We start from the raw sequence: 24,333 nt of genomic DNA, 5'->3' as shown, positions 1-24,333 counted from the left end.
GATGGGTTTTTTGGGTAAATCGCATAAATGTGCCTCATTTACTCACTTCTGGAGAATGTTTACAGGCATAGCAGTTCTTAGTGAGATTAATAAATATGTGTTGGAGACTATTGAGATCGGGACAGGAATAGCATCAGAAAAGCACTTCGTGGGTGGGAAATACACATCTGGTGAGTGCTGCCATGAGGCAGGCTCCTGAGCTTTGCACTGTAAGCTGCCACAAGCGACTAAACTTTATTTCTCCTGTGACCCAGTCACTAAGGCTTGTAACTATTCGAGATGACAAAAAGGATGTGGTCTGCCTTGAGATTCTTCCTGCTGACCCCTATCACCTTCACCAAGAGCTGTCAGGAGCATAACATTGAGCCTAATGACAAAACAAAATGTAACCTAGGAATCTTCATTGGCAATCGCCGCTACACTAAAACAAGTTTCTATAGCAACGGGGGGTGAAATTATGAAGCAAATTGTTATTCTATGCCTGATTAGGAGAGCTGCTAATTGATGACATCAAGAAGGCTGGGGTATTTAATGCCTATTTTGCTTTAGTCTTCACTAAAAAGGTTAATGGTCACAAGATACTCAACACAATTAATATTAACAAGGGGGAAGAAACGCAAGCAAAGTTAGTGAAAGAACAAGTTAAAGAATATGTGGCCTGGTGAAATTCATCTTATGGCACTTAAGGAATTAGCTGAAACAATCTCAGAACTGTTAGCAAGTATCTTCAAGAACTCCTGGAGGCCAGGTGAGGTCCCAGAGGACAGGTGAAGGGCAAACACAGTATCTGCTTTTAAAAAGGAGAACAAAGAGGATGCAGGGAATTATAGACTAGTCAGCCTAACTTTGATATCTGGAAAGATACTGGAACAAATTATTTAACAATCAATTTGTAAGTACCTAGAGGGTAATAGGGTTATAAGGAATAGATTTGTCAAGAACAAATCATGCCAAACCAACCTAAATTCCCTCTTTGTTAGGGTTACTGACCTAGTGGAAGTGGTGGGGGGAACAGTAGACATGATATATCTTGATTTTTAGTAAGGCTTTTGGCACAGTCTCCCATGACATTCTCATAAGCAAACTAGGGAAATGTGATCTAGATTAAATTATTGTAAAGTGGGTGATAAATTGGTTGAAAGACCATACTCAAAGAGTAGTTATCAATGGTTCACTGCTAAACAGGGAGGGTGTATTTTATGGGGTCTTGCACTGGGAATGTTTAATCTTGAGAAAAGAAAAGTGAGGAGGGTCTGAAAACAGTCTTCAAATATGCTAAGGGCGGTTATAAAGACGATTGGGATCAAATGTTCTCCATGTCCACTGAAGGTAGGATGAAAAGTAATGGGTTTAATTTGCAGTAAAGGAGATTTAGATATTAGGAAAAGCTTTCTAACTAGAAGGGTAAATAAGTTCTGGAATAGGCTTCCCAGGGAGGTTATGGAATCACCATCATTGGAGGTTTTTAAAACAAGGTGGACAAATACCGGACAGTGGTGGTCTAGATATATTTGGTCTTGCCTCAGCACAGAGGGTTGGATTTGACAACTTCTCAAGGTCCCTTCCAGCCCTACATTTCCGTGACTCTGTTCATGTTTCCTTGGGTGCCTTGCTTTTCCTGGATAAAACATTTTTTTCAGTTATAGCGGTGGTGATATGTATAACTATGACAATATGATCTTTTTGGGTAGGAGGAATATTAACGAGACAATCAGTTCTTAGCCAAGTTTCCTTTTTGAACTATATAATTCATCAGGCTGTTGGAAAATGAACTAGATTCCTGTGCAGGGATGAGGGGTGTAATCTGAGCATCACTGACCACCATTCACTCCACTCCTACACGTTGCTTATTGTTTATATATAACCTTTACTTACTGGCTGCATTGCTGTGATGCTGTCAAGCATCAGTCAGTAGCAACTCTCAAATCAAGTATAATTTTAAAAATGAAAAGTTTTATCATTGCCATGTAGCGTCATATGAACATACGAGGGGCTGGATTATCGCATCTTTACTCACATCAAGTAGTACTTTAGTCCATGAAGCCAATGGGACTCCTCAAAGAGGAACTCAACACTGAGTGGTCCAGATTCTGGAGCACTGACTCATGCAAGTAGTCCCATTGAAGTGATTTGAAGCTACTCAAGGGCTTAACTCCGCTCCCTTTGAACCCAGAGTTACGATATTGACTTTTAATGGGAGCAGAATCAAGCCCCACAGGAATCAATGCTCAAAAACATGAGCCTCCCCAGTCTGGCCCAGTGAGTGAGCATGGGGATCACAGTCTAATGTGTATTTTAATGGGTATGCCTTTTTAAAAAAAAAAATGACTTTACTCTTTAATGTAGAAGTTGCATGTAATGGGATTTAAAAAGTGTAGTAACATGCATGTAACTTTTCCCCCCTTTTTGTAGGATGGTTATTTTTCCCACCGGCCAAAAGAGAAAATGCGAACAGACAGCAATAATGAAAACTCTGTACCCAAGGACTTTGAAAATATTGATAACAGTAACTTTGCTCCCAGGACTCAGAGGCAAAAATACCAGCCTGAACTGGTGAAGAAGCCTCTTAGCAAGCAGAAGGAGCACTTGAAAAAGAAACTCGAGCAAGAAGGAAAGGTGAAGGAGAACTCACTCCTGGGGAAGAACTCCAATGAAGTGCTTCAGTTCAGCCATCATGCTGTAAAGAATAGCAGCAGCAGCAGCAATTTGAAGGAGATTCACAGGTCTCCCAGACAGCCTCATTTAAAAAGGAGTGGGAACAGCTCCCCTGAAATAAGATATGACCAGCCACCAAAATGTGAAATATCGGGCAAGGAGGCAATTTCAGCTCTGTCTCGGTCCAAATCCAAGCACTGTCGGCGGGAGATTGCAGAGATATACTGTCAACACAAGCAAGGAAAGCTGATGCCTGAGAAGGTGATGCGTTTGTGTCCCCTGGATGGTAAGTCAATAGATGCTAGAGTGGAATATGCTACACAACCACATGGGGAGGGGGGAATTTTATGCAATAACAGCCTCTTGACTCTGGTCCAGTACAGTAAAAATCAACATTATGCAGTAAAGTATAGCATTACTTTTCTGGCTTGTGCCAAACAGCGAGTATCTAAAGATTTCTTTAACAGAGAACTGTGCAGAGAACACAAGACTCTTGTTAAGCTTATATTGAATGTTCTGCTTCAGTTTTCTTCCATTAGATTTTTCCCATGCAATTTTAACCAGTTTTCAAACGATGATGCTAGTTCTCTCAGGCAGCAGCAGTTACAGTGTTTCCTTCTAAAGTTAGAGGCATATTTGAGAGTGGATGTTCATTCATTCCATCCCATTATTTGACAAAGGAGATGCACGCTATGTGGGAAATGTGGAGATAACCACAGTGAACATTGGCACTTCTGCCAGCCAACAAAGGGACAACATTGCTGTTTCCTGCCAGGGGACAGAGAGCTGTTGGATGGAAACTGTTAACCTGGAGGCAGGAAAAGTCGGGTAAATAAGATAGTAAACAAAGTAATTTGTGGCTCAGTTCTGTTTTTAGTGAAGTCTTGGTACAACAAATGTGGTTTTCAAAGCTTATTAGTTCCGAGTTTCAAATCCAAATCCATAGCCAAAGACGAGGCTTTGTTTTATTGTTTTTTATTTGAATGTGGGATCAGATTTGTGTCTTATTGCACACGGCTTTCTTTTGGTGTGTGGGTGTGTGCGCGCTGTCCTTTTTACGCCCTTCAAGAAGAGCTCCTCTCATTTCACCATTTATTTAACTGTGAACTATCCATAGCTTAAAATGCATTCCTTTACTGCTGAATAGCTTGTGAGCATGAAACATTACTATTAGCAGCAGTGGTATTTCTACAGCACTGCTAAGGCTCCAGTCCCACAATCAGCACTTCCCTGCTTGCGCAGCGTTAAGCACATGCTTAAGTTCTTTCCTGGATCAGAGCCTAAGTGTACTTGGTGTTTTATAAACAAACGAGAAAAGGCCTTGAAGAGGTACAAAGGGAGGGGTGCAACTAAATCAAGTCTGGTGAATGGGATCTTTCACTGTGTGTCTGTGGTTCCACTTCTTCAATGTATTTGTTTTGATGTTTGTGAGAGTTTTTTATAATTACTCTCTCGTGTTTGGAGTGACCATCATGCTCACACTAACACTCAGCATCACTTCTCTAAGTGGCAGAGAATAGGAAAACAGGAGATGGGTTAACAGACCTTGTGGAAGAATCAGGTTTTAAGGAGGTATTTGGAGGAAAGAGTGGAGGCATGGCAGACCGGGTGAGAGAGGAAGGTAAAATCAAAAGATAAAGAGAGAAGATCAAGCAGAACTCTACTTCAGTGGCAGGCTGAGTTATATTGAGCTCTCTCCCAAAATAGTTCAAGAAAGTATCCTGGAATAACATATTCAGACTAAGGAATCTCTCAGCACTCTGGTTACTGGTACTGTGTACCTGGCCCTTTCCTGATAAATCATACAAAAATAAAATCTCAGATTCAGAAATTGTAGACTTACAGCAGTAGTTAGGACTTGTCTACATGGATGTTTAGTTTGCGGCAAGCTGGGATATGGATCTACCCCACAATAACTTGCTATGGATTAACTGTCCACATCGACTCTGCTGACGCACATTAACAGTTTGTTAATGCACTTTGTTCTAGTCCTGTTTCAAAGAGTTCTTGATCAAAATGCATTAATGTTAATGTGCGTCAGCAGGATCCAGCCAGATAGTTAGTCCACAGTAGGCTAGTGCGGGGTAGATTCACACCTCAGTTTGCCACAGATTAAATGTTTGTGTAGACAAGCCCTTAGAAATGTACACGATCACCAATATAGTGTGTCTCTGGGCATCTATATCACAGTCAGCAATAAAGTGTTAGGTCTACTCTGTTTGATATATTTTCTATTTGCTGACCTAATTGTACCTAGGCACCTGGGGCTGTTCTATGTAAAGTACCGGTAACAACAGTGAGATCGGTCATTGCAAATGTCTGTTGTTGTCGTTTCCCCCTTTTCTTCCTTAAGATACACAATTTGGGTCTGACCTTGTGAGATAGTTGAGGGGGTCCAGCACCTTGCAACACACCCCTGTGACTGCACCACTTGCCTGCTAATCTTTTCTCTTGGGACTTATTGTAACATTCCAAACCCACTGCAGCTTTAAACAGTCACCATTCTTAACATCAGCCTTCCCCAGAAATATTTCCTGATTCTATCTTTAAATATGGAACTTCCCACAAGTACCTCTGTCCAAGGGTCTGGACAAGCACCTTTCAGTCCTGGGCCAATAATAATTTTCTATACTCACAAATATTGTCTCACAAATGGCAGTATATGACATAAAATCAAACCTTTTGTTTATTACACAGTATAGTAAATGATAGAGGCAAGTTGACTGGTAAGTGATGAGACTAGGAAATAGGTCACTAAGATTCTATCAGTTGGTAAGTCATTTGATCTGTTTTTATTTTTAAAATGTGGGTGAATTCAGTAACAGCTGAGGCATGTTCCTGGACACCTACCTGAAGAGACCAAAAAAACCCCCCAACAACCAACAGTTCCATAAATGAGGTGTGCAGGATGTATATTAAAATATAAGGTGTAGACAGGCCATTGCTAGGAGTCTTCAGGTTAGCAGGAATGCCCCTGGAGCTCTGTAAGATTGTCAGCAGAGAGACCCTTTTTTGAGAATGTCTTTACCTAGGCAGATGGATCCTAGTAGAAAATGTTGACTTTTCTTTGCCTCAAGGTTATTCCGTGCTGCCACACTGACAGCTGAAGTTAACTGTTTCAAACACTGCCGAATTCTCCTTCAGGTAGTGTTCCCTGTCATCTCCCTTAGACACAGGGGTAGAAAGAGCAGGCTTGGCAGTTTTGCAGTGGGGAAGTGATAGAGCAGCAGCATAACCAATGAAATGCCAGATGCTAATGCAGAAGATACAAGCATACTGTGATGTAAGAGTCTTCTTAGGAATGGCAGAATTCCTAGGCAGCTTCTCAGCTGGGAAGTCGTACCCCTTTCAGAAGAGGAATTTTAGGGGTCAAGGAAAGACATTAGGAATCAACAGTGTGGCCACTCGGTGCCCTACAGGTAGGGTGACCAGACAGCAAGTGTGAAAAATCGGGACTGGGGGTGGGGGGTAACAGGAGTCTATATAAGAAAAAGCCTGAAATATCGGGACTGTCCCTATAAAATCGGGACATCTGGTCACCCTACCTACAGGAGGCACTCAGCAAACCTTACAGGAGTAGGCCCTACTTCGAAGTTCAACCCTTTCTCATTAAAAAGTGAGCCTGATTTAAAAAAAAAAAAAAAAGTTGTAGTCCCTTGTATTTTACAGCTACATTTCTAAGATACTTATCCACAAAAATGTAACTGTGCTGTGATTTCGTAGGCCAGTTGGATCAGATGTCCCCTCCTTTTTATCCTAAACTGTATGCACTGTTGTGCCGTGATAAACAACTGCGCCATCCCTCAGAGGCGGAGGCTACATGAACCCAATATGTTCCTTAAAGGGGTGGTAAGCTTAATTAGGTAACATTTGTAGAGCACTAGCCCTGAGCTTTTGGAATGAAAGCACTATAGTGCTGGTATTACTGTTCTCTTGTGCATAGCTCTTAACATTCTAAACATCAGGAAAGCTCTGTGCTGCGTGTCAGCACAAGTCAGCCATTCTGGGGATCAATCTACGCGTTCAGCATGCCAAGTGATGTATCCTTATGTTTGCATATGAAAAAGATTTGTTATCTGTTTACAAGAGAGCTGTGAACTTTAAATATTTATGCATTGGTCCCACTCATTGATTCATTATCTCAATGTATAAACTTGTTTAAGAGCTATGGGTTCCATTGAGATGTCATCTAGAGTGCAATTCCCTAGGATCCATTCATAGATGCATAGCTGTTCAAAGCTGCAGAATAGTTAAATATGGCCATCAATCGTGGTATATGACTCCACTGAGCCAGACTGTCATAAATTCTAAGCGATACATTCACCTCGGTGTTTGTCAAGAGGAGCAGTATTTTATAAACTTTTTTTTTCTTTGAAGTATTTTATTATGTCGAAAGGCAAGAGGTGTAGAAACTCAAATGGATTATGGAAAGGACTGTTTAAACCTACAGTGTCATCCGTTGCTACTTCTCTGAAATGAGTGTCTTTTCGCTCCATGAGAACCAGAAGAGAGAAGCTCCATTCCAGCTGTGTACCGTATACTAAGATTATACTGAAGCAGCAAAATAGAATATAAGACTTTACATGTCACCTGAATTGTTTAGCACTGTTAGTGTGCGTAGTTCTTTACAAATAGACTGTCCCTCGCTCAAGGAGTACAAGGAATGATGACAAACCTGGGGGGGAGGAGAATGTCAGAGGCTTCAACTATAATATTATACTGTTGTGGAGGTCAGCATAGCAGGCAGCTTGAGGGGCACACCGCTTTGGTTTCGAAGTGTATGTTTTGAAAAGGAACTTGAAGGAGGAGCGGGTGGAAGCGTAGCGGGTGGAAGCGTAGCGGGTGAAGTCTGGAAAGATGGATGAAGATACAAGGGGTGACATGGATAAATGGGCAAATCTAGCGCTGTACTGATTACAAAGGGGAAGCAGGAAAATTGCCTTTTTGGTAACCAGGAAGATTGTCTTTTTGATGGGGCTGGCATGACAGTTTAGTTTACTCTTCAGTAGGGGCAACATGCAGAGCTGCAGCTTGTGCAAGATGGAGTAGCCTGCCTCCTCGCTGTGGCCACCTGTACCTCTGTGCTGTGTGCCACCGCAGGCTACCAGCCCACTTCCATTAGTTGTTTAAGGCCTTGTTTCTGGCTATCAAAACCATGGCTGGGTCAGGGCCCAGCTATGTCACTACGTGTACTCCATCCGTAACCCACCAAGACAGCGCACTGAAAGCCTGGATGAAGCCTGTGAAAGTTGGAGATAGAGAGCTCCTGGCCGTGGAATAAGTTTGGAGAGGAGGCCAGACAGAGATTGTACACTGCAAAACTCTCCTCTTTGACAAAGCTAGTCTGATTTAGGCCATGTTTCTACCAGAGAGCTTACAGCGGCACAGCTGTACCGATGTAGCTGCGCCACTGTAAGATCGCTTGTGTAGCCACTCAATGCTGATGGGAGACCACCTCCACGACCGGCAGTAGCTATGTCCCACCAACAAAGTGCTGTCCACACTGGTGCTTCTGTCCATGTAACTTATGTCGCTCAGGGTGTTTTTTTTCACACCCCTGAGTGACATAAGTTGTACCAACAAAAGTGGTAGTGTAAATATGGCCTTAATCTGTATTATAGACTCCCCAAGCAGGACCCCCTGTAAGCAGGGAAGAGAGAAGAAAAGTCCAGTATTGGCTTCACTGTGCAGACTGAATTTATCTGTGTAGCTCTTCAGATAATTAGGCTTCACAGAATTCAATTTTTTTATAATTTCAACAGATAATATCTATGTTAATATTAAGCATTTTTAAAAGATTTTTATCCATTTAAATTTTCACAGTTGTGCCGAATTATGTTTTTTAATAATTTCTCCCCTGTTGTTGTTGATTTAAATTTTCCAGTTGTGGGAAATTATTGGGGAGAGGGTCCAAAAATTACTTAATGACAATAGGCATTGAGATTCAAAAATTTAAAGCTTTTATAAACCATTAAAACACACACTGTCAACATCACATGTCAAAATATACAAAGTACACCTCTACCCCGATGTAACGCGACCCGATATAACACTAATTCGGATATAACGTGGTAAAGCAGTGCTCCGGGGGGGCGGGGCTGCGCACTCCGGTGGATCAAAGCAAGTTCGATATAACGCGGTTTCACCTATAATGCGGTAAGATTTTTTGGCTCCCGAGGACAGCGTGATATTGAGGTAGAGGTGTAAATATCCTTAAATCCACAAATCTGCAAGATTTTTACTATTCATTCATTAGTCCATTTGTAAGAAGCCTAATTGAAAAGTCTAAATCACTGGATTTTGACTCTAATAAGTTCTCAAGCAGCATTTTTCTTACTTTGCCTATCTGTGAATTTTGATTATTATTGATGAAAATATTTTTTCATTAGTTTGTGTATGTATCATGAAATCAACGTTTACCAATATTTATCAATAAAAATCTAATCCTTCCAAGCCCACACACAGATAATGCAGTTGTGGGCACTATAAAAAGGATAGCTGTATAGAGATTAAAACTGTGATTTTTTTTTTCTTTCCCTTGATATTCCCTTCAGATTTGTTGGACTCTGATCTACTTTTCACACTTACCATGTAGCTCGCAGTATTTTAAATCTCTGATTCCTAGAGACCTGAGTGTCAATTTGAAAGTTTGCTGATAGATGGCAGACCACTCCCTGCATGACTGACACCAACTCTGAGTCATGAGCAAAGGAGTGTTGTCACATGGTATCTAAATCATTTCTCCTCTGGTCCAGGTCATCAGACTACCACATGGGTCTCAAATCTACCCATGGTCCTTGGTGGCTGAAAATTAGTACTCCTTGATCCAGGTCTTTGGTGCTTGAGTTCGGATGGACGCATAATATGTTTCCAGTTTCCTTTAGGATTTTTTTTAACGTGCACTTTTGATTAAAGAAAAGCCCCTATTAAGAATGGAGAGCCCGGAGCGAAGTTGGTTTATTTCCCTTTGGCTCCTATGTCATCTTTGCTCAGTTTATAAGTCAGAACAGGTTTCCTTCTACCTTCAGCCCTAGGGCAACCTGGCTCATAAATAAAATAGAAAAAAAATCAAACTGACCTTTTTCTGTGTCATACATCAGCACTGAGGGAGTTCTTCCCAGATCAGGGTGTTTTCTCACATGCTTCTACTGATGCTGCTGCTCTGTCACACAGAAATGAAACATTTTGATTTTTGAGAAGCTGCTAAGGAATAAAATATTCCAGTGCACAAGAGTAACTGAGATCTCATCATGGTCTCAAACTTTGTCTAAGACATGCAGACCACATACCGTAGATTAATGGTGCTCTTTCTGTTGAGTAATATACAAGTATAATAACAGTTTGTGCTTCTATAATGCCTTTTGTCTGAGGACTTCAAAGTGCTATATAGAAAGAGGTAGGCTACATCATGATCACTTCACTTGCCCCTAAAATTCAGCCACTTCTGGGGTGGAATACAGCAGCAGTTCAACAATGTATTAGCAAGACTACACAATTGTTGGACAGGAAGTGAAAGAGAATTTCATACACAATTTAAACTGGAGAGGAAATGTAGCTAAGCAGGACATAGGTAGCTTAGCTAGAATTTGACCCTTTGACCATAAAAAGGATTCTGTTAAAATGCTAAATAGTTATCCTTAGGTTATACATGTATATTGACAGCTGAAGAGACAGCTTTGTTTAGTTTTCAGAATTTTCACAGTGTGCTTTTTGACTCATTTGGTTTGATCCAAAATTTAAAGAGTGTGGGACCAATTCCATAAAGATTATTGGATCTATCTCTGTTTCTTTTGGTTTAGCCATAGCAAGCCACAGTCACTGCTGAGACTTCTCTTCATGCCTTAAATCTATTCGCCAACATGGTAAAAATACTATGATGAGTATAAGCTCTTTGAGACTGGCATTGAAGAGCTGGTGCATATGCAGACCCAACAAAACTTAATTTGCTGCTCCACAGATGACTCCTGTTGCAATAAATTTACTGTGAATAGACTAATTGCAAAATAACCTTAATTGAGTAGTTATCAATGAACAACATCCTGTGGAACAAAACTGCTTACAATTAATAGCATTTAAGCTGTAAACTATTCCTCTGTAGAAAGCTAAAGATGTAATTACACCACATATGGAGATTGTGTTCAGCTCTGGAAACCATTATGCCAGTGTTTCCTTCATTATGAAGAGTAGTTTTGGCTTCGACTTCGAACAACAGCACTTGTATTTTATGCTAAATGAATTTATGAAAATATAAAGGGTCTGAGTCTCTTTTCCTTACATCAGTAGGAATAAGGTGCTACTCTAGTGAGGTCAGTGGAGTGGCACCAGTGTAAATCTGGGATCAGTGGAGAAGAATCAGACCCCACGGGATAGGTACTAGGCCATTACATATGATAAAGCAAACCCATTAAAACCATCTATCCCTCTGCATGATGGAAGAAGAATATAACCATGTAAATATTCTTTATAGGATCAGGATTTAAAGGCCTCTTGCAGAGGGGAAGGGAGATAAGAGTTCTCTCAGCTTGCAGAATGGGGCAATGTTGTCTCTGCATCTTCTTGTTGGCCATCCTGAGAGATTTCAGTAGCTCCTCTGAGAGACCTGGGCATATAGAACGCAGCATATCTGAAGGAAGTCAGCTTGTGGCAAGATAGAATTGTGAGTCTCATCCCAAAACACCAGAAAAAATACCGCCATACCCAAATGTTGATCATGTCAGCACTATCTTGTATGGGTTTTCCCCTTTCCCTGAAGGAAAACACCCTGTGAAAGGGGGTTAGGGCAGCTATAACTGGCCAACCAATGGTAGTATGGGATTTGTAGGCCCTGGGCGACCCTGGTGCTGGGAATCAGTGCAGGGGTACACGGCCTCTGTACAGATGGCCCTTTCCTCCTTCAGGTTTTCTGCAGTACATGCAGCTCACAGGACGTTGGCAAGTTTAGGAGGCAGGGCCATGTTCACATTCTGAGAGAGCAATTGTCAACCCTCCTTCGCCACTAAACAACAGTCCCCTTCCCCCAATCCAACTGAATGATGATTTTAAGGTTTTAGGTGGCATGGAAGTTTTGGCTTGAAGTGCTATGACATCAAACACCAGGAAATAGATTTTCAAAAATTGTCACTTTTAAGGAAATGCTAAGAACAAGCAAAATACATTTCTAGCAACAAAAGCAGAGGGTGGAAATAGGCTTGAAACTTTCAGCGACTCAAAATCTTGTAGTAAAATGTCAACTTCATATAATGCCTTGAAATGGGAGGGGTGGAAGTAAATGTAGAAGGAGAGTAATGACCAAATATGTCCCAGGAATAAACCTTCTGAAATAAGAGCAGAGGGGTGGGGGTAGCTTAGTGAAAGCTTTGGTAAGACTTACTGCATACAGAAGACACGATGAGGAAAGAAGAGATGCTTGAGTGCCTAATGCCTCTGTGATATTGAAATACACCTGTAGACAGAGAAAAGTCAGTCAAATGGGCCATAGCTACAGTAAATTGTCGGTGTGATGTGAAGGCAAGAGCTGGGCAGATTTGGGGGAAAGGCTGCCAAGCAGAAGGAAAGATACACATACACACACATACACACGTTGACATAAAATATGTTTTCGGTCTCTTGACTATATTTATTACATTGATGTCACTGATGAAATCTCCAAGGCAAAATAGAAGGGACTGAACTGTGCTATTTTTGTTCTGGGCCGACCAACTCTGTCTCTCTGTCTTCCTAACCTGATGAGACCCTCAGGTTAGACAAATAAATGAATAAAGTGGAAAACTGCTCACTGCTGGCCCTCTATAAATTCTGATTTTTTTTCTTGAGTTGTGAAGAAGCAGTATGTTTCCAGGATTCAGTTGACGGAGTCCATACTTTAAAATCTGCTGTGCATCTATCATTCTGAAGACATAAATTCCTTAATATTCCATACACAGTGCAATGTGATTTATCCAAATGTAAAACCATTGGCTAAACAAAGATTTGGATGGAAGGGAGACCTCTTTGGCCAATTATCTGCAGTCTCTGCTCAAAGCTTCTACCACTAAGGCACAATAAAGAGATGATGGGAAGCATGCCAACCAGCTGTAAACAGTTTTTCTAGGTTTCCAGCCCTGTAGTGTATTGAGGAATGATGTCTGACTTTTCCAACTGGCTTTAAGAGGGTGGCCTCCCAGAAGATATCAGTAGTTGTACAGACCCCGGGGACATACTGTAAACAAACTTTGTTTTTGCTTAAACAGAAGTGGGCAGTATTTGTTTAAAAGTGATGGCAAAATAAAGCCTTAAAATATGTAAACTTTGACGTCTCTTCCTAAAAAGAGATTAACTTTTTGAATTCTGGGGGACAAGGTTTTTCATTTGTTGTGGCTTCAGGAACCAGACACTTTTCATGCAGATTGTCCAAACCCAGACTGCCCTATTGTAGACGAAACCAAACACCCACAATATTTGGAATATATAGTTACAGAGAATATAAACAACCTAGCCCTCCGCCTAAAAAGTGTTTTAGAAACTGTATGATTATTTTAGGACTCCCTGGGCTTTATGGGGCAAGTGTTTGTTTTGTAATTGCTTCCCTTGGAAGTGAGAAAGAAAAGGTTTAGGGAACTTGTCTCAATTAAAATGCCAACACCCTAGGCATGAAGCCAGTGTTAAAAGGAATTAATGCTATTTTAAGACTCCAGGCCATAATTTGGCCATTTCCATTGCAAGTGAGTATTTCTTAAATAGAATATACTTTTAACACAGCCGACTCTTCTTCTTCTTCAAGTAATCGTGGCTTCTATAGAAAAAGAAAGTGACGAGAAGTCTGTAGCTCAGCAGCCATGAAAAAGATTTTGAAGTTACTCAATATAAATTTAGTCTGATGAACAAACACTCATCGTTTGATGATAGTTTGAGGGCTTGTTAAAAGTGAATAGGGCTTGATTCTCCTCTCATACAGTTTTAGCATCCATGAAATGCCATTGATCAACCATCCAATGATGTCAAAAGAATGACTCCTGATTTATACCAGCATAAGCAAGAGCAGAATAAGGCCCAACATCTGTCTTCTGTTCATGCCAGGAAGCTTTGTGGACAAATGGACGTGCACAATAAGCTCTGAAGTGCACTACATACGGTTTTACAAACACTTTATTTCTGGCAAGATCATGGTGAAATCCTGGCCCTAGAGAAGTCAGTGGCAAAAGTCCCATTGAGTTCAGTAAAGACAGGATTTAACCCCTCATTTGCTCATCAACCATGCGGGCAGAAGTGTCACTCCCTTATTACACATGGTACTTGCTGAAGCCAGATCATCATAACACATTTTATTTATTGGGTACTTATCCATCAGTGCTGTTCCGTCTCTTACAGTGAAATTCAATAGAATTTAATAGAGAATTGTATCCTTTCTTTAGAATTGAAACCAGCTAATGGACTTTTATTGCAGGAATACGGTATATCATTTTCCATTAAGGCAAATCTAATGGCTTGTTTAGTCATTTCTATTGATACCCTATTAAATTACAGAGGATTTTTCCATAGGGATAAGGCACTAGGCACTCTGAAATAAAAAGTTCTCCAAATGGCTAACCCAGGGGTAGGCAACCTATGGCACGCATGCCAAAAGCGGCACACGAGCTGATTTTCAGTGGCACTCAAACTGCCTGGGTCCTGGCCACCAGTCCGGGGGGCTCTGCATTTTAATTTAATTTTAAATGAAGCTTCTTAAACATTTTTAAAATCTTATTTACTTTACATACAACAATAATTTAGTTATATATTATAAACTTATAGAAAGAGACCTTCTAAAAACTTTCAAATGTATTACTGGCACGCGGAACCTTAAATCAGAGTGAATAAATGAAGACTTGGCACACCACTTCTGAAAGGTTGGGCTAACCGCACAATCTTCCTCAAAGCTTGGGCTGCAAACATATAAAGATTATCTCTTCTGCCTTCTAAAGACTCATGCCGAATAATCTAAAAAGGTACATTTAGAGGATGCCAGGAGCTCAGTGTTATGAAAAGCTTTAAATGTTAAAACCAAAGTCTCAATCTCCTTGTATTCCCTAACAGATGGCCATTGTGTAAAGTGAACCATGTGGTAGGGGGAATCCTCTCTGCCCATCTCTGACATCCACCTCGCTGCTGGATTTCTGCACCAACTTTTGGGAGTTTGAAAAGTTCCTCACCTTGAATTCTGAGTACAACTATCCTCCTACCCCCAAACAATCTCTCTTTAGATTTCCAAGATGGCGAGTGAATGATCTGCTCTGCAATACATGTATTCCATGGATCAGCTATAGGGAGGAGCTTACATGTAGAGAAAATGTCACCATCCTCCTGACTCTGAATTACACCAGAATACAATTTTCACTGTTATGATCAATTAGCCTTCAAACGTACTGTTCTTAAGAGACATTGGTTTTACCACAGTGCAGTATCAAAGAGGCTGGCTATCACAGTGCTGCTTTTTTCTACAAATCTTCCTAATTATATTAGTGGACTGCAATTGAAGGCTTATCTTTATGTAACTAGAATATAATCACCTGCAGTGTTCTTTTTGTTGTATAGTGCTTTTTTCTAGAGCAGTGTTTCCCAAACTTGGGACGCCGCTTGTGTAGGGAAACCCCCTGGCGGGCCGGGCCGGTTTGTTTACCTGCCGCGTCCGCAGGTCCGGCCGATCGCGGCTCCCATTGGCCGCGGTTCGCCGCTCCAGGCCAAGGCGAGCTGCTGGAAGCGGCAGCCAGTACGTCCCTCAGCCCGCGCTGCTTCCAGCAGCTAGCATTGGCCTGGAGCGGTGAACCGCTGCCAGTGGGAGCCGCGATCGGCCGGACCTGTGGATGCAGCAGGTAAACAAACCGGCCTGGCCCGCCAAGGGGTTTCCCTACACAAGCGGCGTCCCAAGTTTGGGAAACACTGTTCTAGAACATTTCATACCCCAAGGAACCATGAGATGTTTTGTTTTACTCCTGGTTCATTTGTGTAGCTGGTAAAAACTGGTAAGAGTACAGTTATCAAATGACGATACACCCTTGTTTGTGACTAGATTTCAGCTCTCTGTTCTTACTCATCTGTTTTTCTTAATTGGAAATGGTTTCCATCCAGCTAAGGGATATTATGGTGCAGAAGAATATTTTAAATCGTACTACTTTTAGATTGAAAAGTGTGTGTGTGTGTGTGTGTGTGTGTGTGTGTGTGTGTGTGTGTGTGTGTGTGTGTGTGTGAATGAGCAGCATAATATTATTGAGATTGACATTAATATGACTAAATAGAACCATACATTTCTGCATTCACCATCTACTTGTGGGCTGTGAGTCATTTTGTCTTTTAATTTACCAAATAGAATAGCAGGGAAGGACAGGTTTTTAACTTACCAAATAGCATGGAGGGGAAGGAAAGTTTAAGAGAAAAGTTTACTAAGATCTTGTTTTACCCATTATAGTTTTTACAATGGGCCAGAGTTTCAAAGATATTTAGGTGTTTAAAGATGCAGATAGACCCCAGTGGGACTTTCAAAGTGCCTAGGTGAGCTAGGCACCTAACTCCCATTGATTTCAAGCTGCTTAGGCACTTCTGAAAATTCCACTAGGCCCAGACCTTCCTCTTTAGGCCCCTAAGTACCTTTGTAAAATCTGACCTCGGAAAGAAAGTTTTGTTCTTTGATTGTTTACCAACAGTTTGGCAAGGAATAATTCTTTATAAAGAAACAAATTAGACAGAGAAAGCAGACTAGCTAATGTCTTGGCTCAGTTGGCTGCTTCACGTAAATTCATTCTTGAATTACTGGAGGGGCAACTAGTGATATTAACTAGGAACAGAAATTGTACAAGAACAACAATGCACTGGATGTTTGCCAAATTGCAGAAGAGAGAGGAAAGTAGATTGTATTGGGTCAGCGTGCATTTTATGATTTTACTCTTTTCTGCTAGGAGTTGGAGGCAGTTTTAGCAAGACTACTGTGAAGTATATAAACAAAATGGGCCAGATCCTCAGCTGATGTAAATTGGCATAGCTCTTTTGACTTCAGTGAAGCTATGTCAGTCTACGTTAGCTAAGTATCTGGCCCATACTTGTATTCCATATCACAAAGATATTTATGTCAAGATTTGTCCTTCAAAAAAAGCCTCACTTTTTTGAAGTGAGTTATAAGCCTTATTACTGAACAGTCAATCTTTAAACAGCAGCTCAGAATAACTCCAATTTTTGTTTGTGCTGAGAGTGCTTCAGGGTCTAAAATTTCAGATTGTGATAGAAGAATATTTCCAGTACTGGGCCTTTCATTTGAGGGTTAATATCGGCTAGTGTTTTATGCCTGGGTAGGAAGCTAATGTCAGGACAAAGGATTTCGTATCTGTTTTGGTGCAGAACCTTTGACTGCTCAAAAGCCAAAGCTTCACTCTCTGAGGATAGGTTTACCAACTAGTGATCTCGAGTATAGACTGTATCCATGAGGCCAGCTCACATAATAGCTTATTTTCACTTTTTTGTGCTGGGGTTTTTCTAATAGCCTAAATGAGTTAGGCACCCAACTCCCTTAGGCTCCTGGGAATATCCCAACCTTAGTGAAGCATCTATTAAGTGCCTAGTCTGTCTAACTCCTATTGGAGACAATGGGACATCCCCCACTGACGTTGGTGAGACTTGGATTGGGCACTTAGTGAATTGGTTTTACTTGTCCTAGGATTTTCAGGTAAACTTTACAATCCCTATAAGAATCAGGCATTCACTATTTTAATTTAAGAACATACCAGAAGAAACTAAGGAGGATGTTCTGGTCACACAGGAATGAATGGAAATTGCGACTAATATCAGTGTCCAGGGCTGGAAGCATTCTTGTGGCACCACTCAGTGGAAAAACATGATCCTAGGCAAAGTACACCTACCAGTATTTTGGGCCCAGGAATAGCTTTCCTGGCACTTCACTGATTCTGAAAGCATGTCATCAACACAGCAATGAAAGACAAATGAGCCAGTAATTTACACCAAGCTCCAGAGAAGTCCTAGCAGCAGGCTTCAAGTATCAGAGGCATCAATATTGCTCTGCCTCCTGAAGAGGAAACTATTAGAAGTTATCCACTTGGTAGAGCTCCTAAATCCAGTTAGATAGAGCACCATTTGTTGCCCCCAAGAGAATGCAGCCTGGCTGGGATCAGCACCAAGGTCCACACCTTTTATTTGTTGTTGTTTTGTTTACTGCAGGGTGTGGATGCCCTTGCCAGAGTTGGAAAGAGTATCTTGCTTGTGTTTTTTCTTTTATAGCCTATAATTACTATAGGCTGTAAAACTTTGGACAAGACAGGAATGAATTGAGTTGGGGGTCTCAGCATAGACCAGAGAGGGCTGAGAATATTATACACAGAGCTGGTCCAGACAGAAATCTTATTTGGGAAAATAAAACATTTTTGTACGTTGACTATATTTAGAGAATTTATTTTTAAAATATATGTATTGTACCAGCTCCTGCCATACCTCACAGAAATCAATAGGAAGTTCTTGAATCAAGAGCAATGGCAGGATGTGGTTCTTTCTGTTGCATCGTAAAAACTAATAGTGCACTGGGCAGGGAATTGGGAAACTTGGGTTCTGTCCCTGGAACTGCCGTTGGCCTGTTAGGTGACCTTCAGCAAGTTACTTCACCTCTGTGTGCCTCATTTTCCTGCTTTGTAAAGATTTATATACAGAAGCTCCATAGAATAGCTAGGTAGCACTTCTCTTTTAATCTTTTTTAATCAGTTTCAGGACCCGCTTATCATAACCGTGACAAAAGTTTACAGTTTTGTTTTGACTGTTTTTTTGGCGCTCTCAGTCTTTTACGGGCGGTTGAAATCTCAGCATGAGAGAACAGTTTTTTAAAGAAATAAGGTGATAATTCTGTCTCTGAAGATATGTAATGTTTCTGAAGGGGAACATATGGAATTCTACCACCATAAAAAGCTTAATGTCTTGTGGAGAGAATGATGGTAGGCTAGAGAGCATTAGTTCTATAAAGTGAAAGACTGACGTATTGTGCCTGCTGCTGTTAATTTATTAGCAGATCACTGTTGTGGCTTCTTTAGCTTTAGGCTGAAGCAGGGTGTACGCATGTGAACTTAGTGTGTCAGTTTTCTACTGTATATTATCCCAGTTGCATCTGTAAAACTCAGCAGCTTTGACCTGTTACATGAACTGACCTGCTAGTCGCAGCTGTGACTTGTGTGTATGTTTATGAAATATCCAGGTTTTCACTTACCATACTGAATTTTGCATTTGAGACCTGGTAAAGCAGGGGTTCTCAACCTTTTTCTTTCTGAGCCCACTCCCCCCCCCCATCCTATAAAAGCTCCAGGGCCCAGCAGGGGAGGTTCAGGGCTCTGTGGGGGGACCCCCTTGGGCATAAGCGCAGTTTGACTTCTATTTTGGGGGAGGGCGGGGGACAGGAGGCGGCAGGAGTGTGTGTGGAACTGTCCCCAGGACTGCCTGGTTCTGGGTAAGGAACTGCAGTTTTGGGGTGCAGCACCCCCATGCCTCCAAACTCTGTCCATGGGCTCAGAGCTTCTCCCCTCTGGAGAGCCTCAGAGCTCAAAGCTCTGGGATTCAGCCCTGCAGCTCCCAACTTCAACCCCGTGGGGGGCACCGAGGCTCGGGGTTTCAGCCCCGTGGCTCCCAGCTTCAGTCCCATGGGGGACGCTGGGGCTTGGATCTTCAGCCCTGCAGGGGACCAGGGCTCCACAGCCCTCCTAAAAGAGCTTGTGGCTTCCCTGACTTGAAAACCGCTGTGGTAAAGCACAGTAATAACTTTCTATCTTGATTCTGTAACTATTAACTTGTTTGGTATTTAAGCACCAAAACAAATCCATTTCCTTTGCCTCAGAATGGCTAGGCCTGGTTGCATTTCTAAGACTGCTGTGTACTGTATTTGGTTCCCATGGTAAATTTCCTTTAGGTAAAATGACAAAGCAGTATTTTTTCATGATCTATCAGCTACCCATGAGAGATTGGATTTAGGTCACAATTTATTACCCTGTGGAATTGAATCCAATATTTAACACAATGCCAGCTATTCTGATATGAGAGTATTTTAATGGCTGTGAAATGTATACAATGATAAAGTAATTTCAGTGATTTGTAGAATACATCTGAGGCAATTTGATGTGTACAAACCCTGGGGTTGAAAATTGGATATGGGATAAACATGGAAAATGGTGATTGATTGGTAGAAGGTTGCAATAATGTCTGCCTTGGTATACCCTTTAAAGTTTAAATTATTAATCTAATACATTCTTCTAAACTTTTAGAAGCCTCTAAGTTGGCATTAAATCGATGTTAAATCTTCAAACACGGAAAGGTTCCGTAATTCAAACCGATAGATAGGGTGAAACATATCAGAGGGAATAATGATTCATCTTAATATTTTAAAGTGGAAAAGATATTATTCTACATTTATTAGATTACTTACTGGGCATCCCTGTAAGGGGACTGAGCCATAAACCAGAGGGATAAAGATCAGGAGACGGAGATAAATACTAGAAAGAAAGGTAAAGCTCTGCATTGGTTTGGAAGTTGGGAGCAAATTCTGGCTGTCTGCCTGTGTAACCCCTCTGTGGGTAAAAATGAACACCATAGCTGAATAAAGCAGTGTTATTTTACGTTCATATCCTGGCTGTTCGAAGGTAACACAATCCCTACAAAGATCTCAGCATAGGTTGTTCATCCCAAAAGGCGTGTAAGGGCCACAGGTATTTTGCTGAGTACTGTACATGCTAAAATTCATGAACCATACCCTCTGATCCCTAAGACCACCTTTCTGTGGCTCAGAATGTGGAAAACAAATGGAGAATCCCTGGACTGTAAGCCCCACAGGAGCCAGGATGAAGGTGCAACAGTAGCAGCCTATGTTTTCCCTTATAGAAGTGACTATGTGGGTAAAATTCACCCCTGTGCAGAGAGCTAGCACAAAGCCTGGGTGCCACTTAAGCCTTCAATATAGTCTCATTTTCCCTTACAGATTCCACCCACAGATTTTATCTGATTTAGAGAGACTCTCATGTGTGCCTCACACCTAGGGTTACCATATTTCCACAATCAAAAAAGAGGACACTGGGGGGGGAAGCCCCTCCCTAGCCCCGCCCCGCCCCCATCCACTCCCTCCCACTTCCCACCCCCTGACTGCCCCCCTCAGAACCCCAACCCCCCCCTGCTTCTTGTCCCCTGACTGCCCCCTGCTGAGAACCCCCCTAGGACCCTACCTGTCCCCTGACTGCCCCGACCCTTATCCACTCGCATGGGTGGCAGGGTTGTAGAAATTTTGGTGGTGCCCAGAACCCCCCCCCCCCACACACACACACACCTGCCTAAAGCTCTGGGAGGGGGGTTGGGTGGGGGGAGGAGGTCTGGGGTGCAGGTCCTGGGCTGGGGATTAGGATGCAGGAGGGGTGAAGGGTGCAGGTTCTGGGATAGAGTTTGGGTGCTGGGTGCAGGCTCCGGGCTGGGGCAGGGGGTGGGTGTGCAGGAGGGGGTGAGGGGTGCAGGCTCTGGGATGGAGTTTGGGGGTGGGAGGCGGTGCAAAGGGAGGTGGTGCAGGCTTTGGGAGGGAGTTTGAGGGCAGGACGGGGTGTGTGGGAAGGGGGGAGGGGGGTTGGGAGGGAGTTTGGGGATAGGAGGGGATGCAGGGGTGAGGGCTGTGGGTCTGAGGATGAGGGGTTCATGATGCAGGAGGGGGCTCAGGGATGGAGCAGAGGATTAGGGTGTGGGGGGATGAGGGCTGGGGCTGAGGGGTTTGGGGCATTGGAGAGGCTCAGGGCTAGGGTGGAAGGGCAGGGTAAGGGCAGCCTGTCTTCCCATTAGTGGATGGGGGCACTAGGACCCGGGGGCAGCAGACAGCAGTTGCTGCTGGCTCTGGCAGTACAAGCAGACAAGGGAGAGGCAGGAAGAGGGGGGCTCACGGGGGGGGACACGCGCGGAGGGGGGGTGGCAGGTGGAGGCCGGGGACCCATCCAACACTCCCCCGCTCCCTGACTGCCCCCGCCCCCCGGACTCCCCTTACCATTCTGGCTCCACGTGTTTGCAAAACACGCTGCCCGGTGGGTCGGTTTGTGTGTTACACAGGGCTGCAGACAGAGGGAGGGGGGAGCAGGGGAGGGCTCTGGCTGCTGGAGGCCAATGGGAGTGGGTCAATCGGCCCAGCCGCTCAATCAGCAGCCGCACTCTGTATGGAAGGGAGGGAGGGAGGCAAGGAAGAAAAAAACCCTGGACATTTTAACCTTGTTACCAATTCCTCCCGGACGGCTATTTAGAGACGCAAAAGCCGGGCATGTCCGGGGAAATACGGACGGATGGTAACCCTACTCACACCAGACCTGCAAACTTTGAATGTCACTGTACAGGATACAGTATATAATGAAAAACATCCTCATCCAGCAACTCTTCTAGAGCAAAGGCAGGGATTGGTTATTTCAGGATGTAGGATAGAATCAGCAAGCATGGCTGAAGGAACTCTTCTGGTGTCTATATGCTAATTTAATCATACCAAAGAGAAATCCAACATACTCAGTCAAGGAAAAAGAAAATCCTGCTTCAGGCAGTAACTAAACCTGGTGAAGATTCAGGGTCAGTTGGAATGTGTAGTAACCCGGTATTAAGAGAATGAAGTGCACTGTTTTGATAAGTGACCCATGGGAAAATGGAGGAAATATGTTCCTACGATACTATGCACATATTTAGCAAGACTGTCTGGTATGTGGAAAGTGCTTTTTCCCTTCTGATTTACTGTCCATGAAAAGATTCAGATCCTACAGCCATAGACCTTAAAATAAAGGCATTTAGGGGGGTGAAGAGAGCCTCTTAAACATTAATGTGGAATTCTCTTTGAATATTATAAAGTTTATTTTCTGAGGCGTAGATGAGAAGAAGGAGCAGACAGTGAAACAGAATCTCCAAACAAGTTTTGATCTTCCAGAAGAGAAGAACCTACCTACATCTAAAATAATCGGATAACTACAACGGCACAAAATTTTCACAGACAGAACTTGCTTGATCTTTAGGTTTCATTACAAATCCAGGGCGTGTATACCTGCCATCAAACTTGGGTGAGCGTTGAGTGATTCAGCTGTGCACATAGACACCTCAGCAGAAATAAATGAGCTTTAACATCTCCATTCATTATTTTGGCTGAGAATTTTAGGTGCCAGATTCTCAGCTGGGATACGCCAGTGTAGGATTAAACCAGGCCCTGCAACTGACAGTGCAGCTTCTCTGAAATATCATCTTGTGTTTTAACTACACAAAAGAGAAATGCAGAAAGTCTTGTGTTTCTTCAAATTAACTGGATTAAGATGGATTGGAGATTGCATAATTTGACTCAGTAGGCACTTTAACATCCCTAGAACTTCAGGCTTCAAAGAACAGTTACTGTTGCAGCTGAGACACCCTACCTGGACTTGTTTATTGCTTTGAACATGGAAACACACTTTTACAATTCATAATCGCCTATAAAGGAATTTAACGGTTATTTAAAATGCTATGTTGGGAAGGGTAGGTAGTTATTCATTAATAATGCATCAGTGCAGCAACAAAAAAGAGACGGTAACGGGGATTGGCAAGGCCTATGCTTGTCTCAAGACTTTTTTTAAGTCTCTGATATCCCCAGGGTTAGCTCATCAACGTACATCCACTCTAAGGATCTTCTGACTGTCCACAGATGGGGCAGTGTCTTTATAAAATACTGAATTATTCATGACTGTATCTTTTAATTAAAAGTAGGTTGTGCCTCTTGCAAAAACCATCTCACCACGTTGGATGGTTAAGAGGATCAACAAACTGGTTCTTGAAATGGATTCAATGGACAATTCTATCATAGGCTAGTGAAAAGGAAACAAACTGAAAAGTCAATAACATCCTTGAGGGGGAGAGGTTTTAAGGTGAAGAACCGTAAAAGAAAGAAAACCCCCTATACTTTGAGCCACTGCTTATTAAAATGTTTGCTAAAAGGAATTAGTAATTAAAGTATAAACTTTTGCAAACTAATGATGTTTGCAGACAGCGGGCTTCTTCAGGGAATGACAGTGTAATGAGGATTAGTTCTACCTGGTGTAAATGAAATCAGAATCTGGCCAGCTGAGCATTGTTTCAGTATGCCAATAAAATTGGTAATTTATCCTAGTATCTGTCAGCATTCAGATCCACACCATTGTCTCACTGGTGCTAAGGAATAGCATGGATAGATTATGAGATGTGTCTCTATGCCTCAGAGATGTGCTCTACTTAGTATTATTTGTTACCGTTTTACTTCCATACTAAGGGATTACTAGATTTCCAATTTGTACTATCTTTGCATGATAATTGGTAGTCAAGAGAATTTACTTGGGGTGCAAGATTTAATATTAATTCCTGTTGTCATGCGGATAGTGAATTAGCTTTTCTAGACTCCATCATATGTTCTCAGCAGGCACATATGTAATTAAAATGAACACACATTGGGTTTCATATTAGCACTCAGAGTCTGCCTATGGCAAAAGGTCTCTAGATTCCTTTGGGATTGGATGTTATAATTACATTGCCTGGGTATCAGTAATAATTTGTAGATTTTATGTTCAGTATTTTATTATTCCGGAGTAATGTTAACTCATTCCAAACCATGTGGTTTTCAAGTTTAGGCCACATCTTTGAAGAATAATCCCATTAATCCATAGAGTTTCTGGCATAACAGGTATCCTAATACATTGG

At 42.2% G+C, this 24,333-nt stretch overlaps 1 protein-coding gene across 1 annotated transcript in view; it reads left to right on the top strand.

Moving 5' to 3' along the window:
• The window catches only part of XYLT1 (xylosyltransferase 1), a 316,864-nt gene that overhangs the window by 164,346 nt on the left and 128,185 nt on the right, over nt 1-24,333 (top strand). Inside the window, exon 3 of the mRNA XM_029911280.1 lies at nt 2,413-2,941. Coding sequence (XP_029767140.1) covers nt 2,413-2,941 — 529 coding nt within the window. The remainder of the gene's footprint in view (nt 1-2,412; nt 2,942-24,333) is intronic.

The sequence above is a fragment of the Terrapene carolina genome, unplaced genomic scaffold, assembly GCF_002925995.2.
Source record: "Terrapene carolina triunguis isolate 2854851 unplaced genomic scaffold, T_m_triunguis-2.0 Scaffold93, whole genome shotgun sequence".
NCBI lineage: Eukaryota > Metazoa > Chordata > Testudines > Emydidae > Terrapene > Terrapene triunguis.
This window is presented reverse-complemented; position numbering and strand designations above follow the sequence as displayed.